This window comes from Sturnus vulgaris, chromosome 7 (genome assembly GCF_052056855.1).
Source record: "Sturnus vulgaris isolate bStuVul1 chromosome 7, bStuVul1.hap1, whole genome shotgun sequence".
Lineage (NCBI taxonomy): Eukaryota > Metazoa > Chordata > Aves > Passeriformes > Sturnidae > Sturnus > Sturnus vulgaris.
In genome coordinates this window covers 31495059-31512992 of record NC_142249.1, presented here as the reverse complement: position 1 = coordinate 31512992, position 17934 = coordinate 31495059, and the positions used below count along the sequence as shown (strand labels likewise).

Here is a 17934-nt window from a genome sequence, read left to right as displayed (position 1 = left end):
GTGAAAAGTAATTTGGAGAGAATAATGAAGGTGCCTGTAGAAGTTTACAGAGCAGAATTTTAACTCATCAAGGTTATTTGGATTCTCTTTTTTCTTCAATAGTACTAAGAATAAATTAATTTTTTTAAAGTGCGAGTATGACTTCTGATTAGTCTGATAAAAACAAATGTATCAAATTTATAGTTAAAAAAAGGCATCTAATTATGTTTATTCAATTAATTCGCTCCCAGTCCACTGTATTCTGGAGTAACCTTGGCAAAAAAAATTGAGTATTCTCTGAACAAAACTTTTCTTTTGTGAAGACTTGCTTTTACAGAGTTGCTTTTCTCCTGTAAAGACCTTGTGAGATTTCAGTTGATGAACTGCTTTGTCATGTAGTTAACATGCAAAGTGGTTTTAAGAACATTGAGTTTATATAACATTTGAAGAGGTTTTTATTAAAATCATCATCCCACCTTTTTGCTTCCTCCCTAGATGATAATGACTGAAAAGTAAAAATTGGTTAAACTTTTTATTCTGTAATGCAGAGAACTTTGCAAAAGTATTTAAAGCTGTCTTAAAGAAGCTATAAAACAGAGGCACAGTTTTGGATGGGGATGGATTAACTTCTCTTGTTTTATACTATATTTATATCCCTCAACAATTGCTGCTAATTTGTGCATCTGTTCCTACTGGGGTATATATAATTTTGACACTGGATAAATAATGAAGAAGAGACAAAAGCTGAAACCAATTAGTGGAGAAGAGCTCTCGAGTGGTCTGGCATCCTGTGACTCAAGTTAGTACCATTGCTAACTTAGTCTGTGTCCTTCAGTAAATGAAAGTCATGGTGCAGTTTCTAAACGTTCTCTTTTTCATTAACTTTGCTTTATACTAAGTGGTGAAAAAGCTGGGGAGAGGTTGGTACTGACTGTGCATTCTTCATAATTCTGTAAGTGGAGCTTTTGTAAGAAACCAAGCTAAGAACAGGTCACTTCAGAAACAGAACTAACAGAAATGAGGAGCACCAGAGGACTGCACAAAAGAGCAAAGGAGGCAAAAGACCAAAGGTTTAATTAATTTCATCACACACATCCCATTGGCATGGTATTGCCCTTGTGGAATGATAAAAGTTTTCTTTTTAGAAAACTGAGAATTTTCTGTGCCCATTTCTGTTTCTGTTACAAAGCCCAAGAAGGATGCACACAGTTTTAATGGTGGGAATAAGGATTTGTAAATCTGTGTAGATTCTGGGGCTTGGAAGTTTGAAGGTAGCTTTCAGAGATTGGGAAGTTTCTCTGTGACCACACTATTTAAAAAAAGCAACCAAAATATAGCAATAGAGGTGTTATCTTCCTTGATACCATGACCAGCAGAGCTCTTTGTGGTTGCTGTGTGATTTTGGAAAATATCTGAGGCTTTTAAAGGCACTGAGGAAATCTAATGACATTGTTGACCAGTAGCCATAGCTGTTTTTTGAATCAACCTCCCAATCGATGCCTTAAATATATAGGAGGATCATCAACGTTCAAAATCAACTTCCTCATCTGCAACCCCCAAGACGAAAAATCTGATGTGATGGATCTGTGTGACCATCAGCAAAATATTCTCTCCTAGCCTCCTGTTGCAGAGACCTCCCCAGGAAGTGGCATGCAGAAGGCTGGGTGACCAGGACTTTGTTGAGTTGTAAGATCAGCTGTAAATGCCTGCTTGTCCCAGCAGTAGCTGTGCAAAACATCTGGAAGCATGACTTGTCCTCTCACATGAAGAGGAAGGTGCAGGTAGGAAGCAGTGGGGAATTTTCCCAGCAGGTTACAGTACTGACAGTTTGATCCACCATGTCAGCTCATTGTTTTGGGGTTTTCTGATGGTGGTGGTTTGGGTAGGTTTTTTAATTTAAGCATGATTCTCTGCAGAATGTGATCATACACTGGCTCCATTCCTGCTCACTGTGGGGAATGCTGCTAATAGAGGGTTACTAGGACAACCCTCCTTCTTCTCACAACTACTTAATTTCTGTTATCTCCAAGGCCTGGCAGACCCATACATCAGTGCTGAATGAAGCAGCAATTCAGAGGTGCTTTGTAACTCCTTGAACCACGAAGGAGCTGAGAGAACCTGTGTCACAGATCTGATGGGATATTAGTGGAGAGGAGAGGTAGGCAAAAAATACGGGGAAGATGAAAAAAAACCTTGGAAAGAAAGGAGCAAATTTACCAATTGTTAGCATGTCTGGAGCAAAAGGGACAGTGCAAACCAGATGCAAGCATGTGTAGATAGTGGATGGCACACAGTTATGTGCCATTGCTGGTGGAGAGCCTCTATTCCCAGGAACATGCACACCAATGCACCACTGCTTTGTGCCTTGGCTGTTTCCAAAGAATGAGCTAATAAGAATCAATTTGTAGAACAAAACAAACAAAACTTTGGCTTCTGCTCAGGGGAACTTGAGCAATTGCAGTTACAGATCAGGCTTCAACAAATGCCAAGAGCTGATCCATAAAAGTATAATTATTCTGTTTCATTTGGAACCTTTTGTTCTGGATTGCATTCAAAACTACTGTAAGCCCCTTTGTGAGATTAATTTCCTTTCCAGGCAAGAGAAAAAGAGGCCTTTTCATTTAATAGTTCTACTTTGTTTCAATTAAAAATGAGAAAAAACGTCCTTGCCTTTCTTCCCAAAGATTCTTCCTTTCTGTGGAATAGTCACATCAGGTCACAGTTTAGGATGACAGGTGTCATGTAGAGACAAAGTTGTGTTACGGGGTGTAAATTGTAAGTGATAGTCTGTTCTTACTATCCAGTACTCTTTATAATTTTCAGCTGCAAACTGAGCAAAATTTTGTTGAAATTGGAAGTGATTACAAATTTCTTGCAAAGTCCAGGGACATTGAAATTGCAGGTGTGGCTTACCTGCTGAGCTGCTTTTCCTTGTAAGTATGCAATGGGGGAAGAAGTAACTGAAAATGATACCTTGTCTGAAAAGTTAAAACCTGAGATAGACAGTGAATTCTTTAATTTGACTTGGTAGTGGGGCTGATCAGAGTTCAGAAATGCTTGGTTCCCAGTGCAGGAATGTCCTGATGATTGTGTCTTGAAGGCTCTGAGGAATTGTGCCTAAGGAACAGGCAGGGAGCCTGCAGAAGCACACACTCAGTGCTGGGCACTTCTCCTGGGTGCTGGCTGTACCTGTGGGGGGGCAAGCGGGGCAGGTCACCTGGGCTGGTCACCAAAGGGGCATCCTTCTGTTCTTCACTCAAATGGAAACCCAGAGAATTAATTGATTCACTTGACATTCCATGTGGCAGAAAGTACAGCACAGAGGTAGCAAAGGCCTGATGAGGCACACCATGCTTATTGGGAGCATAGAGGCTCAACCCACATGCTAGGGTAGGTTGTCCGAATTCAGTTTTCCCATGTGCCAGAGGGCATTTGAGGCCATAAATGAAGAAGGCATCCTCATCCTCTTTTGTTAATTCTATTTCATTTTTTTATATAAAAGAATCAAACCCCAGAGCAGCAGCTTGAATCCCACTGTCCCATGTCACAGCTTGCACCATAATCAGCAGGGCAGAGTGGAGGGCTCGCTGTCTCTGCCTCTAATTATTCTGAGTATTTTACATGTAATGAGCAGCTGCAGCATGAGGTCCTGAGGGCACCCCTGTTCCCAATCTAAAATAGCCAGTTGTCCAGTTCAGGCTGGATTCAGGCAGAGGGAAAATTAAATCCGTGTTTTCTCACATCTTGTGTAACAGGTCCTAGGAGATGGTTTTCTTGCTTTCAATGTCACTCTCTTTACTTATAAATAGCAGGTATTTGCAAAGTACTGTGGAATCAAGGATATAAATTTCTGTGTATGTTTTTCTGCCTTAAAGATATGCCAATTTTTTGTGTCAGGCCAGTGGTATTTTAGCTGGTAGGAATCTTGGTTTCCAGGTAAGATTTGGCTGCAGTCATGTAGATGGCAGCACGGACTGGGGAGGGATTCTCTTAAATGCTGGACACATGCTGCTTCTTATTGTGGCTGCTGACTTAGTCTGAGCCCTGTCTGTATTTCTTAATTCAAACAAACGAATAACAACCAAAGAAATAAATTAAATAACAGTCAAGTATTCCTGTAAGGTGCTATCATGAGGCTCAAAATGAAGTGAAAAATTACTTGCCAGGGTTTCCAGCCCTGGTGGTCTTTGACTGACCACAGCATGTCCTAAGTAGTCAGAGGGCACAGAAGCCAAGGGGATCCTGGGGATGATTTGCTTTTGGCTTTGACTGCTGTTAACTTCTTTTCTGATTCTGTTTACAAGGATTCTGGCGACTGGATGTTGTTAGCAGGATTTTTTTCAGTTGCATAAGGATTGAAAAAACAGTATCTGTCTGACTCTTCCACACTGAATGGCTTTCAAGTTAAGCCGTGGCTGCAGTTATTGTGCTCTAGCTGTGACACTATAAATAAAGTTATTAACAGCAATATGTAAATGGGTTTCTATTTTTGTTCCCTGTATTGTTTGCAAAATCTAGGGCAGTTATTCAGTAAGAATCATCTGCTATTTAGCACTGAGCCTACCAGCATTTGGTGTTGTGTGGGCTGCTGCGCTTTTCCCCTCCACCACGTTCTTTCTTTCTTTCTTTCTTTGCAGTGGCTGTTAGAATCCAGCACTTTTGCAAGTTTGTTTATTGTGGTGTATACGAAATAAGAGTAGCTGTGCTAAGCATTTCCAGGCTTCCAGAGAGTGGCCTGGTACATAAGAATAGGGAATCATCTCCTGATATGTGAACTACAGGAGGGTTTAACCCAGCCATACAAACACCAAATACCACAGCTGCCATTTGCCTTAGTGAGCATCTTGCAAATTCCGTCCTGCTCCAAGATCTTTGTGTTTGTGTTCTGTTTGCATGCTCCGTTTCCTTCTGCTGCCCTCTCCACTGCTCCAGATCTGCCTGCCAGCCCCAGGCCTGCTCACCTGGGAGCTTGTACCCCATCAGTTCCTGCACTGACCCCCAGGGAGAACATGGATGTGTTGTTTGAGAAGTGCTTTACTACAGTCATGGCTACTCCTGTCTGGAAGAGCAAATCATTCTAATGCAAGGCTGTTAGAAACCTCCATATATCAGTGCTAGGGACAGGACCAGTGTGGCTGTTAACATGGATACTCCAAAAGACATTTCCCTTGAGGCAGTTTGTTCAAACTCCTTCCTTCTCTGCAAGTGAATTCAGCTCTGGATTCCCCAGATCTCCAACAGGGAAAGTCCCAACCTGTCTGTCCTGTGACTTGTTAGCCACAATTTTTGCCAGCTGTGTTAGACTTCACATGGGCACGTGTCCTCCCTGGTACTTAAATTCTATTTCATGCAGCTTTGTGAAAACCAAAATTGCTGCTACTGCGGTGGTATAAAAAGTAAACAGAAATTAGCTAGACTGGTTTTGCATAGATGTAGGAAGAAACAGTAACTTTCCTCTCATTTTTATGCTATGAGACATATTACCATATTTTATATTTTAAGTGGTCTCCAAGGTGGCTTTCTATGCTATAGAAAAGATCAGGTCAGCCTCTTGATTTTATTGATATCAGTATACTGGTAAATTAATAGCTGTTTGCAGGAACTACATTTGGTGATAATATTTTGTGAATATTGAGAGTAGCAAGCAAATGGCTTAGAGAAATATCTTAATGCATTAACACAGAAATTAAATTTTCCAATAGAAAATGCAAGAGAAAAGCCATTTCTTTATATGCAGATCTATTATTCTGGTGGTGGCAATTACAGTAATTCTCTTGAAATCAAGTTAAAATTATATGTCTGCTTCATTATGAGAAGAAACCACTGATTGCAAAAATCAGGGGAGATTTAGGGGAAACTTAGAGAGACTTCCATATGCACTGAGCAGACCTGCCATCACCATGGTTCCTGCTTCAGCATGTCAGGAGTAGGGTTTGTGAGGATGTTTCCTGGACCTTGGAGGCAGGGATTCACATTCCTGCTTTGCCAGGTTTTTCCAATGCCACCTTGAGCATCTTTATGTATTTTATCTATATATCATACTGCTGTCTCTAGAAAATAGTGTGTTGTTTCTTTTCTAGCACATTTTAACAGTTGCTTAATGTCACTGCTTACTCTCTATGAAATCATGGAAATATGCCAAGTATTTTGGAATATGAGATATGTTAGGGGCTGAAAAGGTGCATGGAATTTCGAATTCCCTGTTCAAGGGCCATCTTTGCATAGAAATCCTTATGCAGTAACTGACCTGAACTGCCTTCTGAGGAGGAGTGGTTTTCCTGCTGATACCAATTTACAGAATTTCATTGTATTTACCTTGTTTCTCCATGGAAACTGGAGTTTTCTGTATCACCCAAGGGAACCAAAGATAGATAGCCACCCATGTGCCACTGGTCAATTCAGATGTGATGGTAGGTGACATCTTAAAAAGGAAAAAAAAATCCCTTAATGTTAAATGATAGCCCTTGTAAAGCTGGGAGACTTTAGTTTTGAGTTGAGGGTATCTATTCATTACTGGTTCTTATCAGGTAAGGAAAATTAATGCAGTGTACAACAACCAGATAGCGAGTTCAATTTCCTGCAGGATTTTTTCCTTTTCATTTGATTCTGACATTGCAGCCAATCTCCCCTGTCATTGAAAACATGAATGTGGTTTATTATTAAATTTATTATCAGGTTTGTTTACTAATCAAATAACATTAATCCCTCAGTTAATGAGCTGTACCATTTTCTTTGGACAGCCATTTTTACTTTCAAAATATCTGAAGTAGAATTATGTCTTCATTTTACAGTTTCTCTCTGCTGATGTTCATTGGAGTTTCTCAGAAAAGTGAGGATTATAAAGTGTGCACAGTTAAGTGTCTCTAAATGCTTTGCACCCATTTCTCTTTATGGTTTAATCAGTGTAATTTTAAAAACACAATTGCTCAGCTACATTTAAAAGTACAGAAGTGAGAGGGCAGCGAGTCCACTCATGCTGGCTGTTCCAAAAAGGGCAGGAAGACTCGTGTTCACATTCTTCAGCACTGTTTTCCCACCAAATGGCCACTTTGTGTTATTGATCTAATAAGATACCAATGGAAATCGTGTACACAGAGCATCACATCAATTGTCCCTTCTCAGCTGATCCATTGGAAATCTGTGTATTTTGCTACCTACCCACTTTGGGAAAGGGTCCTTAATGTTTTAAATTATGACATTTATATACTAATGTAATGTGTTCATTATGTAGTGACTTTCCAGAGGGAAAACCCTGACTTGCTGAAATGAGAAAGTAAATAAATCCCAAAAAGACAGGACACTGGGAAAGCTGGGGGAGAGAGCGAAGAAGTAAGGTTAGATTGAAATGATGGCTTCATGCAGAATTACTGCAGCTTTTTGGTTAGGGAGTACAAAAGCATCATTGTTTGCCTGAATATCCATGATACCAGAGAAGAACAGACTGAAGGCAGTTTTCACAGCCATGAAGAGCTCATTCTTTCTCCATCAAATACAAAGACCTGAAAGCATCACAAACCTGATTAGAGGCAATTCCATCTCTATGCTATGTGCCTGAGCCAGGATATACTTGTGAAACTGTTAACTGTGACAAAACATATTACTGTCTTGCCTTATCTGACAACCGATTGCTGGCACATGCTTTGTGCAACACGTTTTTTATTGCTTTAATGCTTAAATGTTTAGTTGTCTCTCTTTCCTAGTGTGCTGCTTCTATAGCTTCAGTCAATTTTGCAAGGTATTGTCTCAAAGAGAAGGCAAGAAGGAATAGTGCCTTCCTGCCCTGAACAGAACTACAACTGTGTTGGTCCCTTTTTTCAGAATTCTCTTAGCTCTGTTGTCCTAGTTACTGGTTTACAGCAGGATTTTGATATCAGAGGTTACTCTAATCCCAGAAAACAGACTGCAGGAATGCTCAGAGGAAAAAGGAAGTTTGAAAACCAGAATATGGCTTTTCCTTTCTGTTTTACATGCAGTTCTATATTCCAGGCTGTATTGTGGAACAAAAATGAATCTGCGATTTATTTTTGGTGTGGGCTGGATTCAGCTCCACTTTGGACAGACCTGCAATATCTTTTTTACTGGTCAGGCAGAGATGAGTGAGTTTGGGCTTTCTCAGACCCTCAGCAAAGGCACATGGTTGGGGTCAGCACTGTGCATGGCCCCTTCCTGCAAAAGGCTCTATCCTTCAATTTTGCCTGCTTAAGCTTCCTTGGAGATGGAATGGATGGAATGGATTTGGGATCTTTTGCATTTACATGTTTTTTCCCCTGTCTTCCAAAAGAATTGGAAAAAAATTAGCATTTCCATCAGTCCCTTCTTAGATAAATGAAAAAAGGTCTAAATTTCCTCCTTCTTAATAACACAAGGTCTTATTTAGAATGGTTGGATCTCTTTTTTAGGTTTGACAGACAGTCTAATTCAGCTGGCAATGATGGAGGATGAAAATTCCTTTCATTCATCTCAAAGCCATCTATAGTGTGTCACACCTATAGTTTGGCTGGTAGCCACTGCATATCTATTTTTATTTGATTTTGCCTTCCTCAAGTAGTTTTTCTTCCCAAAAGAGTATTTATTACTGCTGTTTCAAGTGAAAAAATCAATCTGGTTAAATATAGTCTGCTGAAATAAGAAAATCTTGTAACTCAAAATGTTTAGAAGGAGAGGATAGCAAGCTTTTCATGTTTAAAATAAAAAAAGGAGTACTGATGTTGCCTAGCTATAGCTAAGTTCCAGTAACTGGGGATGCTACTCATTCTTGTAAACTGCAAACCTAGGGAAGGCATGGAAAATTTTTTCTTTGCATGACTGGTGTATTTTTCCCCTTCTGGTTAGTGATTTGAGGATCTAAATTTCTTCTCATTTCCTGGGCTGTCGGTGTGGGACAGACCACAGGCATGGATGTGAGGAGCACTGACCATGATGGACAGTATGGTGCCATTTTTCTCAGCAGCTCCTGCCCTTTCCATGGGCCATTCCCAGCACTGCTAATGCAGACAGAGCTGCAGCCACAAATGTGGAGTGTTTGTGCTGCAGATGTGCATCTCCCAGATGAGCCCCTCAGACAGTTCTGACCTCCTGAACACTCACCTGCGAGCAAACATGGGAAAATCAACTCAAAGCAGGGCTCTGCAGTTTGTGTCCTTGCAATGAGCCTGGCTGTCATCATGCAGTGGCTGTGGATGGCAGTCTGCACGTTGCCACCAGTGTCTCCCAGAGCCATCTGGTCTCCTGCTTCTTTGGTTTTTGCTGTCTCCAGATTCACTTAGTATGCTCCTGCAGAGTGAAGTTCTCAAATATGGCTTGTGAGTTTGGTTTACATTTTTGGCAATTTTGGAAGAGGGATGGGAGGGAGGCTTTCTGCATTTTGTTGGAAAGAAAAAGGTGAAAAAGCTCACAGTTTTCCAGGGTTTTGTAGGGTTTTTTGTGTATTTCCTCCTATTTTGCGTTTTTCCCTCTCTTGCCAGTTCCCTGTGCTTGTCACATTTGTGTACATGTGTGCCTCCTCACCCTCCTGAGCAGGTGAGAGCCAGCATGACCAGTCTCAAGATGGAACATTGTGCAAGACTGAGTCCTCCTTTCCAAGGGGGAGCTGTGCCAGCTCAGGTGTCACAGCAGTGTTAGGGTCCTTTGAAACAATAGGTGATTTTCCAATACTAAATGCATCTTCTCCAAAATGACCATATATGTTTAGGATACACCGTGTATCTTTTTGCTGTTGTGTTTGCTTTTTTCCCATGACTGTAGGAAAAGGAAAAATTGTAACCTCTGGTCTGTCTGGTGTCCTGCTGTTCTGGAGAACATTTTTTGCATCGCTAAGGCTGTGACTTTAGCCTGTCACACAGACATCCCTAGAGAGCAAGGCTGACATGCTGTTGAGACCTGAGACAGTCTAGAAGCAGCTTACTGGACTGGTCACTGGGCTGTCACTGACACAATGATCTGTGTGGGCCACTTCACTCTCCCATGGTGGGCTTTGCTGCCCTTGCTCACATTAGTGCTCCTTTTTGCTTTTCCCAGACACGCTGCCGCCTGACCATGATCACTGTGGCACTGCTGTGAACTTGTCCTCAGCTTGTTTTGGTTTGTCCTTTTGTTGTTGCTTCTATCAAATTCAGCAGGGAAAGAGCATGATGAAATGTTCTCAGTGTTTCTGGAAGCTGCAATCCTATTTTGTGCACTGGGTGAGTAGAAGGCACAGAGGATCTCCATGCCATCCCATCCCCTAGCTATTGTTAGGAAGGAGAGACTGGATGTATCCTGAGGTCTTGGCTATTCCAGGAACCTCTAAATGAACTTAATACTATGTTTATGCCACTGGAGCTGGAAAATAATTCTGGGCTTACAGTGCTGGAGGGGAACTGGCTTTTAAACAGATGTCCAAGCGCAAAAATTGACTCATCTACCAAAATGCTGAAGAGATGCTCCCACCTTGGAGATACTCAAAAGACATCTGAATATGGCCCTACCTGAGCAGAAGTTAGACAAGATGACCTCTGGAGGCCCCTTCCAACTTCAGCAGGCATTACTGTGGCTCTCTCAAAGCCTAGTTTGGTGTTAAGTGTTTGACCCAGCCTTTCAAGTGAGAGCTTTGTCAGCTTCATCTTGGTTCATCCTTCTTTGTTCTTCCTTGTTCCCAGTATGACTCAGTGGCGTACAACACAAATTGCATGGGTGGTGTTGTGGCACCCTGAGACCCTGTCCTCACCCATTAGCCTAGTGAGCTCACTGGCAAGGGCAGACTGTGTCTATAGCCAGTGGCATTCTTGTTACACCTTTGCTCATTAATGCCTGTTTCTAGTGAGCAATGATTATTTTATCATGACACATTAACTCTTTCTTCTCTTGTAGGTAGTGTTCCTTGTGGTAAAATACCATGGCTTTAGTTCAGATCCAGTCAAAAGCACTTTGCAGTTATTATAAGCCATTAAAGCTCACCAAGTCTGGGGTTTTGTTCTGTTTCCCATGCAGTGCCTGTGGTGTTTGGTTTCCAGCAACACATGGTGTTTATATTCATGACTGGCATTACCGTTGTGATGGTGATAGGGTTTGTGTTTCTTGCCTTGCTTGATTTATGTTGTGGCTGGCGTGCATAGCACGCACATGGCTTGAAATAGAACATGACTGTGGGGTTTTTTTGTTTTTACATAGAAGCACTCATGATTTAATTTAGCATTTTGAATAATCCTGCATTTGCAGGGAAACCTGTGTCATGTCCCTCCTTTGATAACTGTATTAGCTTCAGACATTTAAGTCTGCACTTCAAAATCATTCTCTGTAGATGTGTGTGTTTTTTAAACGTCTCGTGGTTTCCTGCTTCCAACCTTGTCCTTAGCTCTTCTTACTCCTTATGTTCTTTGCTTTCAGCTAAACCTCTTCCCTTCCTGCACATTTGCAAAGAAAGTTCTCCTTTGCCATCTTTTGCCATTGTGATGCTTCTGCCTCAGGGTACATCAGTAGTGCAAAGATCACCTGACTTACAGGAGATAGTTTTAAAGGACCTGCAGTGTAGGACTCCAGGTGCAGTGGGATGGACTTGAGCTTGTCTCTGGGATATTGCACTGAGGCTCCTGCTGTTTTCAGAGCTGCTTGTCCAGGTGTATCTTAACTGTTGTGTGAATGCATCAGAGACCACAGAGGGGGAAAGCTGAACTCAGCATGTTGGGAATTTTCTCCTATTTTCTCTGCACCCTAGCTGTGCCTCCCTCCATTTCAGCTCAGTCTGCCTTTGCAGCTCTCTGAAGCACTGTGCACAAAGAGCTCAGACATCCTGCTCATGGAGGCCATGCAGTCCACTGTGTCCTGATGGTTTTGGGAAGAGCCAAGCTCAGGCAGAGGCTGGCATTCCTGTGGCAGCAGCAGTTGGAGCTGTGAGCCCAACCTGCCCTGTGCTGCCCTTCAGACATGGTGGAATCCATAGGAGCCATCAGCTGTGGGGTCCTCCAGTCCCTGTATCCACTTTCCTGTTCCCCTACCTGGGGCTTGAGTGAGACCAGGTAGGTATCAGGCTGGTCCCTAAGCAGAGGGGAGGATAGCAGGATCTGACATCAGGCTCTTTTTCATCCTTTTTTCCTGTCAGTATCATGAGCCACGTAGGGCAACAGGCACAAAACTGAGCTTGCCATGTACAGCTATGGAATCTTGAGCCAGTCCTTGCTGGAAATAGGAACTGAAATAGGAGCTTAGGAAAGTATTCACCTCTACCCTAAAACACAATTTGTGGTACTTTTCAACGAAAATAAAACAGAAAGAATTTTAAAAGACATATAAAATTAATGATAACTCCTCTTTTCTTCTCTGTCTTTCCCAGAAATAAACCATTTTCTGTATTTTTTGAGGTCATACCCTGGTTATTGCTGGACAAAACCCAATCAGATGGTAAATCTGAAGACAGTGATGGAGTGGAAAATATATCAAGAGCTCTGAAACCATTACAACATTTTAATTCCATGCTATACTGTTTTTTTCCACAAAGCAGTAGCCTCTCAGATGAAGGGACTGGGACTCAGGGCTGATAATAGTTGCTGATGCCCAGGCTGCAGATTGTGTGGTCAATCCCTTCTAATCAGCTTCAGCTGATAGTACTGCTAAACCACTGCCTCACTTATCCTATGATATTTTATAGCTATAATATTTGTTTCATTTGACCTTTTGTTGACCACTGTCATTTACTACACATTTTGGCATAGGGGAGGCCTGTTACTGGCATTGTCCTCCCACCAGCAAGGAAATTATGTGACCTCTGAAGACTGACAAATAGTTGGCACGAGTTGGGCCCTTCATCACAATCACCAACACCATGGTCCTTTAATAAAATCTTTTCATTGCTAAGGGTAGTCTGACATGAAAGACTGAAGCGTGAGTGAGGAGTTAAGGGTAGTGGGAAGCTGTGTGTTTAAGGCTGCTAGTCTGGGTAAGATGCACTGGGAGGGTCTGGAGGTGCTTCAGACATCTCACTGTGTGTGTTGTGTATATAAAGACATAGATATAACAGGTTTCATTTTCAAATAACAGCTCTGACTAAACACAGGTTGAGGATCATGTGCTGTTCCCTCAAGGCTACTGTAAGGGACATCTCTTTTCCTAATCACTTCTGGATTGTTGGGTACTTTACAGGGAGCAGGCTGAATTTGAGGGTTACAAGGGCTAATAACATAAGGAGCAGAAGTTTCTTGGGTCCCATTCCTCCCCTGTGTGTCATTAGCAGGGCTGGGACTAAGACACCTGGCTGGCATCTCTGCTGCTGGAGCTGCAGTGCTAGCAGCAGTGTGTAGAGGGGAGAGATTAGGCAGAGGAATTAAAATTTGGTTTGTTGGCTTTCAGAGTTCCTTGCTGAGAGCAGAGGACAGAGGCTTCAGCAGAGTTCCTGTTCTCAAGGGCTGTTTTCTCCAACTCTTATGTCCTGTTCTTTCTCCAGTTGCCTGACACAGATTTGTCTGTCCTCTCCATCTTCAGTTCCCACATACCTGCTCTGTCCTCTGCCATCTCACATGCAGTCCTTTCCATACCCTGATGAGGTTTTCCATTCCCTGCAGCCCATGTGTCCCAGAGAGTGTGTGTTGATAGCTCAGTGGTGTAGCTGTTTGCTGGCAGAGCAGGTCACACAGCTGCCTGGCTGACACAAATCTGTGTAGAACAGCTTCATAGGTCTCTGTGATTGCTTCATTTGTGGAGTTGAAAATATTGCCACCATTTCACTTCTAGAAATGTCTGATCCATTTATCTAGCATGATAGTAATGGGGAATGGAGGGAGCAACCTCAGTCATTTATCCACATTTATCAGGCATGAGGAGAAGGCTCAGGGCATCCCTGTGTAGCATTTTCAGATACACCAATTGACATCTGAACATCAGAGCAGCAGCTGATCTTGATTTCTCCTGTTCTAACACAAGGCTATTGCAATATGCACACAAGCAGAGTGTTAAGATGTTCAAAAATGAGTAATTTGCAATTTGCCCCATTTTGGAAGAGGAACGTGCTTGCAACAAGACACATTTTGATACTGCCACCAGAACTGGAGATATTTCCCATTTGTACATTACATATTAGCACAAACTTAACTCGCTTATGAGTAGTGCAGACTTGTCTAAGCTTTCATTTGATTTCAAGTGTGTTTCTTCAGGAGGTTTACTTTTATTTGTAAATATGTGGAATCTTGATTTATTTTTGTATGTTTTCTCAAATGTTTGAAAATGGCAAAATATATTTTGATTCAGACATCCCTGCATTCCTGTCTTGCTTTTTTTCTTGTACATTTTAGCATCAGCATGACTAACAAAGAAGTATTTAATGCAATATGTTTGGTTGGTGATTTATTGGAGTTGAAATGTAGAAGGAAAATATGAAAAGCATGCCAAAATTGAAATGTGTTTCGGGATTTTTGCAAAAAATGCTTGTGAAAATATTTTTGTTGGTTTTGCTTTCTGACTGAAGGCATTGCAGAGAATTCTAACTGAAAACATACCTCTGCAATTTGCCTAAAACATGTTGGAGTTTTATTTTACAAAGAAGAAACAATTACAAAGTGGTTGTTATTTAGACTTTTGATTTCTTTTCCAAGTACATCTTGATGGCAATAATCAACTTCAAAGAACAAATCAACCACTGTATAAATATTCCAATATACAAGTAGGGGTTATGAATTTTCTATTTATATAAATGTGTGTGCATATCTACATTTAATCTTAGATCTATATAGATGAAGTCTGCTGATTGTTTTACTGAAGAGTTTTAAATTTGCCCTAATGGCTGGGTTTGATTGCAAGTCAGTATTTTCCATGTTGTAATTATCAATGAGATAGAATCTTTGTGCAGTTAAAAAAAAAAAAACAAACCACAACCCACTGTTGTCCTTGCAGTACAGCACTAATACTGATTCACTGAAATGGAAGAGTCATTAATAATACTTGTGATTCAAATAATTGTGCTTTCAAACAGTCCAGGCTGCTTTCACAGGGCTTTCCCAGTCCATCCTGGGTGGCTTTCCCAGTTCATCCTGGGTGGCTTTCCCAGTCCATCCTGGGTGGACGTGTGATGTGATGTCCTTTGTCACAGTTGGCCTCAGTTGGCAAGGTCTGCAGTTGTCATTTGGCAGCACATTGGTAATTTTGTGCTTTTGTGCTTTTGTGCTTTTGTGCTCTCAGCCTTGCTGAGAGGAGTTCCTGGGTGCTGCAGGTAGGATAGGGGCAGCATCATAAGGTGCCACTGGAGTTGCTCATCTCCTGTTGCTCTAGGGCTGGGATGCCCCTACATGCTTTCCCAACCTGGACTTCTACTGTGGAATTTGCACTTACACAAATAACAGCAACAAATTTTGTAACTCTTTTTTTTTTTTTTTTTCCTCCCTTTTCCCAAGCATCCTGTTTGCAGACATAGAAGGTTTCACCAGTCTGGCCTCCCAGTGCACTGCTCAGGAGCTGGTCATGACACTGAACGAGCTCTTTGCCAGATTCGATAAGCTTGCAGCTGTAAGTTTTCTATTATAATTTTGTTTCCTCTTGTTTTTATTCTCCTGTTGCAAGAATGACATATTGTGCTGGTTCACTGGATTTCTTAGATATTCACTGCCCTAAAAGGCAAGCTATTGCAAGCATGAACATAAGCTGAATACTTCTTTCTCCTTTATTATTCTAATCTTTTTTTTAGGAGAACCACTGTTTACGGATCAAGATCCTGGGTGATTGCTATTACTGTGTGTCTGGGTTGCCAGAAGCAAGAGCTGACCATGCACACTGCTGTGTTGAAATGGGAATGGATATGATAGAGGCCATCTCGTAAGTACCACATTCCCCCTAGAGAAGCTCAAACCAAATGCAAGTAGATTCTCTTTCCTGTTAGTTCTTCTTAATATTAGGAGCAAGGTAGCCAAACCAGAGAATTCTGGCCAGCAAAAAGGGAAACCAGCTGGAGCAAAAAAACAAAATGGTGTGTTAAGTTTTGACAGCAGCAAACTTAACTTGTGTTCATACAGTCATGTAGATATCAGAGCTCAGTCTCGTGATGAAAAAGGGAAAGGTTACTGTAATTACTGGAAGTCTCATTCCCAAAGGAGGATTCCAGTGAATTGCAGAATTGTGTATTCAGAGTATTAATAATAACTTTATTAAATTTCAGTCGCTATTCATTTATGTCTCTTCAAACCAGCTTTTTACTCACCTTAAAATTGCTCTACTAAGATCTGTCCTGTCTAGTTCAACAAATCCTTCTCTATATGTCTCTATACCAAAAGGGTCAGATTCAAGGCTTTCTTACTTTAGTTAAATTAATTACTGAAATAAAGCATGAAGTTGCTCTGGCATAGACTGGGACAGATCCATGGTCTTTTCCCTTTATTTCTATTTACTTCCCCATCTTTATTTTTTTATTTTAAAACGTGTGGTGATGCTTTGCCTGCTCCTCAGACTAACAGCTGTGTTAGTCCAGACCATTCTTGTCTTTAGAGAGCAACAAATAGGAGACCTGTATCTAGTTTTATTAGTTGGAGGATTACAGACAGTGTTGAGTATTCTTTGCATTGTACGTGTGCTTTCACGGGCCAATTCTTTCAGAGTTCAGAGAAGGAAGATTTATTTGATCATCTTGAGTGTATGCAAGTTTAGGTGCAAAGTTCAGTCAGTTTTGGATGGTAACTGACCTGACCTTGGTATCTACACCATCACACCATCCCTGCTGCACAGACTCTCCTGCTCTTTCCCTTCTCTTTTTTTTTATTTTTTTATTTTCTGAAAGCATCTTCTGAAGCATTAGTGGTACCAACAGAGAAGTAGAAGATCTCTCAGCAGTTCTCTTCTTATTTCATACAGTAAATTGATGGAGTTTCCACTTCAGCTTGATAAAGTCTAGAGGTACCTCCTTGCTGAACTTGGTACAGTACATCCTTAACCATCTGAATTTCTGCAAGGACATCAATACACCCCCAGAGTTTTCAATCTCATTTTCATAACACAAATACACAGGGTGAAAAGCAGTGTTTTCACCCAGGAGACTCCATTCAAAACACAGTATGCAACAGCATTCCCTTGCTTTGTATACAGTGTACAATGTCAGGACTTTCTAACTTTTCTTTCCTGGTTTTAAACTCCATTGCCTTGCACCAATCTCCTTTTGGTGTTTGTAGCAATGTGCAAAATAAGAGGATTTGCAAGTGGCCAGTTTCCAGTAGCCCTTGTAAGAATGCTATTTCTTCCATGTGAGATGCAATTAAGTAGCAGGTGACAAAGGGTCTTGTCAAACACAAGAACAGTAATCCTCAGCCACCAGCCCCAAGAATACTGTGTTCATTGCCCAGCTGTTGGCCTGATGGAATGCAGAGGTCTTCACTTGTTGCTGTGTAATTCCCCACAAGGCTAAATAACACCAGGAAGTCTAGACTTCATTGATTAGCTGCAACCCACCTTACCTGGCATAAACACAGAGCTGAGGTGCACTCAGTGTTTGTTTACAAATAGCTCTTCAACAACCTTTAAAACTTCTTTCCCACTCTCTGTATAATGAATGCATTTAACAATCTTATCTCTGAATAAGTCTGGAAGGTGACTATTCTCACTACCCCTGCTCTCCCTCTTCCCCCCTCCTCCCCTAAGGATCAAGATAAGAGGTTTCACAATTAAGGTAACCAATAGCTGCTGAGCATTTGATTGCAGGTAACAAATAACTACTGAACATTTGATTGCAGAATTCACCAGCACGGGGCCCTGCCCATAAGCTGATTTCATCTGTGTCTAATAACAGCAGGGAATGTTACCCCAAATAGGAACGACATCAAGAAAATTGTATTCACTGTATTGCTGCTATAAATGAACTGAAAAAAGGAAGGTAACAAAGAATATTTTATTTGTCTGTAAAGAATAACCAGAGTTATTTGTTTGCTGCAAAGCCTGGAAGTCATCTGCTCATCATGACTCTACTGAGAAAAGTTCCCTGTTCTTGTGTCAGTAGCATGGCTTGGCAGAGGGTGC

General features: G+C 41.4%; 1 protein-coding gene across 1 annotated transcript in view; it reads left to right on the top strand.

The window, feature by feature from the left end:
• Nucleotides 1–17934, top strand: part of ADCY5 (adenylate cyclase 5) — a 202653-nt gene that overhangs the window by 130212 nt on the left and 54507 nt on the right. Inside the window, exons 4-5 of the mRNA XM_014871774.2 lie at nucleotides 15333–15444; nucleotides 15623–15750. Coding sequence (XP_014727260.1) covers nucleotides 15333–15444; nucleotides 15623–15750 — 240 coding nt within the window. The remainder of the gene's footprint in view (nucleotides 1–15332; nucleotides 15445–15622; nucleotides 15751–17934) is intronic.